Below are 4,393 nucleotides of genomic sequence, written 5' to 3' on the forward strand. Positions count from 1 at the left end.
ACCGCTGCATGCCACTATGCCTAGCTCCTTTTTGTATTTTTTGTAGAGGTAGTATTTCGCCACATTTCTCAGGCTGGCCTTGAATTCCTGGCCTCAAGTGGATCCTCCCAAAGTGCTAGGATTACAAGTGGGAGCTAGAGCACTTGGCCAACAAGCACTGAACAAATGTCATGTACAATGACACATCTACCCCAATTAAAGTGGTGCTGAGTTTAGGAACTTACCAGGTCCCTCCCACTGACCCAGTGAAGTTTAGAAACATAAGACAACATCACTCCTTCCAAAATACTTTTATTAAAAAAAATTACAAACAATCCAAAAAAAAGAAAAGTCACCACAAACTCTGCCTTTCTTTTAAATAACGTGGCATGGAGCAGTTTGGTTTCCACCCTATTGCACGTGGTCCGGCCTGGTTATGAAATCAGGAGGCTGCTGAGACTGGGGTCCTGCCAAGGAAGTGGGGTTCAGCCTGGAGGGAGGAGACCAGCCCCTCCCACCCCCTCAAGGTGCAAGAGGCAGAGCCTGGGTTTCTATAGCAACCTGGCAGCACATCCCTGTCATCCTTCGACAGGCCCAGTTTTCTTTTATCTTCCCTGAGGCCCCAGTGGTCACAGGGGAGTGGGAACTAGCGGGAAAGGTGGAAGACATGTTTAAGTGGAAAATCAGACTCCCAGCAACAGAGTCTCGTTAAGGCATTTGGAATAGATAAATTAATTCAGGAAGACCCGCCTTCACAGAAGGTTGGGGTAACCAGACACACACACACATGCAAGACAGTTTGTGGAACCCTGAAATGGGAACAAAGGAGGCCATAGTCACTGCTTAGAGCCCCCACAAAAACACACACCCAGAGTTGCATTCAGGGATCCAGGCCACAGAAGATGACACAAGAAAGGATCCCCTCCATCACAGTTTTAGGACCCCAGAATTATTTCCATGATGTGATCCAGTTCATTCCACTCCCAGGAACCTGGGGCACAGAAGAGGTTGTGAGGAGGCTCTGGTGGGGCCCGTGAGGGCTCCTTTTCTACCGCAGATGTGTCAATGTCCAGAAAGAAGTCATCCAGGCCAGAGTCCCCCAAGTACCGGGAGCTCAGCGCTTCTAAGAAGACTGGATCAGGCTGGGGTGGCACTTCATTCTGGAGGCCGAGGGGAGCCACTGGATTCTGAGGGGGCTCAGTCTCATCCATGGAGGTGTCCAGCTCCCTGAGGATAGAGCCAATGGTGGCTGACAAGGAGAAATCCTCCTCGCCCAGGAAGAGGGGCTCGGGGGGCAGGGCAGGGGCTGGAGCCAGGCGAAGTGCAGCCTGCAGCTGCTGGAGGGTGTTATGGATGAGGACATGCCTGCGGAGACTGGGTGCTCGGGGGCCCAGGCTGCGCTGGACTTTGTCTAGGGAGATGCGGAGCAGGGCTTGCTGGTAGCTCTGAAGGCCTGCTGGACTCCACTCCCACCTCTCCTCCTCCTCTTCCAAATCAGAGTGTTTCCTCTTCAAGCCTCCCACCATGATGCCCTGAAGAGAGAAGAGGGGCGTAGGGGCATGTCAGACACCAGACACTGTAGTGCTGGCTCAAATCCCACTTTCTCAGGCCTATTGAGTTGTTGGTGATTTTTAATCATCTGAATCTCAGTTTACTCATCTATAAAATGAAGGCTGTCTGAATCCCACAAGATTAAGGAGGTGCATACATATATGATTAAGAAAATATCTGGGCCGGGCGCGGTGGCTCAAGCCTGTAATCCCAGCACTTTGGGAGGCCGAGACGGGCGGATCATGAGGTCAGGAGATCGAGACCATCCTGGCTAACACGGTGAAACCCCGTCTCTACTAAAAATACAAAAAAACTAGCCGGGCGAGGTGGCGGGCGCCTGTAGTCCCAGATACTCGGGAGGCTGAGGCAGGAGAATGGCATAAACCCGGGAGGCAGAGCTTGCAGTGAGCTGAAATCCGGCCACTGCACTCCAGCCTGGGCGACAGAGCGAGACTCCGTCTCAAAAAAAAAAAAAAAGAAAAAAGAAAATATCTGGACTTAAGTACAGCTAGATTTAAATCCCACTTACTTGCCTATTGTGGCCTCAAACAGTGAATTTACATCCATGAGAATCAATTTTCTCATCTGCCAGATACAGATCCTAACTCAAGTTCCTCTGAGCCTTAAAACTGTTCTTCCACAATATTAATTTCTTCAAACATGGGCCACGAAAGACAAGTGTGGAGCACAGAGACCTGGATTGGAAGTAGGGAACCCCTAATTTGAATTCTGTATTGGAACTGCTCAGCTGCGTGATCGTGGGAAGTGACCTGAGTCAATTCTCAGGCCTCAGTTTCCTCATCTGTAAAATGGGGACTGTGAAAAAACAGTTCTCACCACCTCTGTCAAGGAGATGCCACGTATCTATAGGGCCCACCACACAGTAAGTGCTTAATGAACAAGAGTTGTGTTTTTTTTGTTCGAGACAGGGTCTCACTCTGTCGCCCGGGGCTTAGTGCAGCAGCGCTACCACAGCTCACTGACGTCTCGAAGTCCCGGGCTCAAGCGATCCTCCCGCCTCAGCTCCTGAGTAGCTGGGATTACTACCACACCCGGCCTCGATCAAGAGTTAATTGCCAGTTATACGCTCAACAGATTTACTGAGTGCCTACTATATTCGAACCTCCTGGAGCCCTGCTGGGGCACCTATGTTAAGATTCTTCTTTCAGTCAGGATATTTCTTTTTTTTTTTTTTGAGACGGAGTCTGGCTCTGTCTCCCAGGCTGGAGTGCAGTGGCCGGATCTCAACTCACTGCAAGCTCCGCCTCCCGGGTTTACACCATTCTCCTGCCTCAGCCTCCGGAGTAGCTGGGACTACAGGCGCCCGCCACCTCGCCCGGCTAGTTTTTTGTATTTTTAGTAGAGACGGGGTTTCATCGTGTTAGCCAGGATGGTCTCGATCTCCTGACCTCGTGATCCGCCCGTCTCGGCCTCCCAAAGTGCTGGGATTACAGGCTTGAGCCACCGCGCCCGGCCTCAGTCAGGATATTTCTATGTCCTCTTCCTTAACCAACTGGGAGCGCTCCCAAGAGTAGGAAAGGAGCCTGTCTCATTCCCTCTGCTTGCGCTTTCTGATTCCCCCAAAGCGCGCCCCATAGGAAAACTTGCTAGAACTCAGCTCAGACCAAGCCCCGCCCCCTGGGGTCCCATCCAATCAGACCTCGGTACTACAAGGCCCCGCCCCTCCATGGGTCCTTACAGAGCATCCAGGAACGGCCCAATTTGGCCCAGGGGCTTCTGGGAAACGGGGGCCGACAGCCGCCAGGTACACGAACCGACGTCGAGCACGCACTACAATCCCCAGAGGGCTCCGCCCGTCCAGTGGACGAGCCCCCTCCCCCGACCCCGCTCTCCCTCAGGGCATGCGCACAGGGGCACAAGCAGGTGGGGGAAGGGAACCCGGACGTCCAGCTGCCGGCGCCCGCCGAGCCCCGCCCTCAGTTGCCTCCGGGGCGGCGAGTCTGAGCTCCATGCCCGGAACACCCCTCCCCCACCCCTGACTCCGGCTCTAAATCTGCTTTCTCCCTGTCCCTCCGTGCCTTAAAAGTCCGGGATTCTCCTCCCAAACTACCCTTGGATCCAGAGACCCAGATCCGAACACATCGCTCAAAGACGACAATGCTGCGATCTAGTTCGCGAGACTACGTATCCTAATTTTGATACTTCCTCCCACTTCCCCTATTCTCCTGACTTTCAAACGCCCCTGGACTACACCTCCAAACTCGCTACCCAGCTCCAAGACTCGAACATTGAACTCTTCCCGGCATCCTCCCTTCCCCCGCCAGTGCGTCTTGGAGTCCAAGAATCCTTGACCCTAGTTCTCTCGCTTCTCCAAATACTCAGGATCTCAGCCCCAAACCTCTCACACCTTTTCCAGAACACGGTAAAGTCCCGAATTCAACCCGTCCGGAAGACCCAAGTGGAATCGAATCTCCAGGTTCCCTGTCTCAAAAGTTCCTTCCCTCTGTTCCCTCGCTTCTCTAAACGCCCCACGTCCCAGCTTCAAACTCCCTCCACTTGAAAATACTGCCCCAACAACCTCGCATCCCCTCCTGGGTCTCGAACTCAGTCTCGGGCCCCCAGACCCTCCCTATTATCACCCTGAATCTGAGGCCCCCTCCCCCGGTCTCACCCAGACCCCGCCTCCGCAAGTCTCCGGGGCGCGCCTCTCCCTCCCCAAGCCTAAGGTAAATTCCCAAGCCAGGCGACCACTCCTCACCCCAGCTGCCAGGTTCGCCACGACCACCTCCTGGAACGCCCACAGCGTCGCGACCCGCCAGTGCCGGGACCCACCAGTGACCGGCCAGGGCCTCCCTCACCTCGGCAGGGCCTCTCCGTCTGGCTTCGGGCCCACCCAGCCCCG

The 4,393-nt window shown here is 54.2% G+C and overlaps 2 protein-coding genes across 6 annotated transcripts in view; both read right to left on the bottom strand.

Annotated features, from left to right (window-relative positions):
- Nucleotides 1–274: 274 nt before the first annotated feature.
- Nucleotides 275–4,393, bottom strand: SERTAD3 (SERTA domain containing 3). Of its 5 annotated transcripts, none has more exons than XM_011952482.1 (3): nucleotides 4,250–4,325; nucleotides 2,060–2,346; nucleotides 275–1,511 (listed from the first exon to the last, which is right to left on the bottom strand). In XM_011952482.1, exon 3 carries the CDS (start codon nucleotides 1,503–1,505, stop codon nucleotides 915–917), a length of 591 nt encoding a protein of 196 aa, XP_011807872.1. In that variant the 5' UTR covers nucleotides 1,506–1,511; nucleotides 2,060–2,346; nucleotides 4,250–4,325; the 3' UTR covers nucleotides 275–914. The 5 variants fall into 5 exon arrangements, with proteins under 5 accessions (XP_011807872.1, XP_011807873.1, XP_011807870.1 ...); XM_011952483.1 differs by having other exon boundaries at nucleotides 2,060–2,225; nucleotides 4,250–4,287; XM_011952480.1 differs by lacking the exon at nucleotides 2,060–2,346 and having other exon boundaries at nucleotides 4,250–4,393.
- BLVRB (biliverdin reductase B) overlaps nucleotides 2,713–4,393 on the bottom strand; it is a 17,331-nt gene continuing 15,650 nt past the window's right edge. Inside the window, exon 4 of the transcript XR_001002935.1 lies at nucleotides 2,713–2,739. The gene's annotated coding sequence lies outside the window, so the exon portion shown is untranslated. The remainder of the gene's footprint in view (nucleotides 2,740–4,393) is intronic.

Source organism: Colobus angolensis, unplaced genomic scaffold (assembly GCF_000951035.1).
Source record: "Colobus angolensis palliatus isolate OR3802 unplaced genomic scaffold, Cang.pa_1.0 Scaffold34, whole genome shotgun sequence".
Classification (NCBI taxonomy): Eukaryota; Metazoa; Chordata; class Mammalia; order Primates; family Cercopithecidae; genus Colobus; species Colobus angolensis.

What these genes read in the sequence shown, in the direction of transcription:
- SERTAD3 (XM_011952480.1), bottom strand. Translation starts at nt 1,505, where the DNA reads ATGGTGGGAGGCTTGAAGAGGAAACACTCTGATTTGGAAGAGGAGGAG.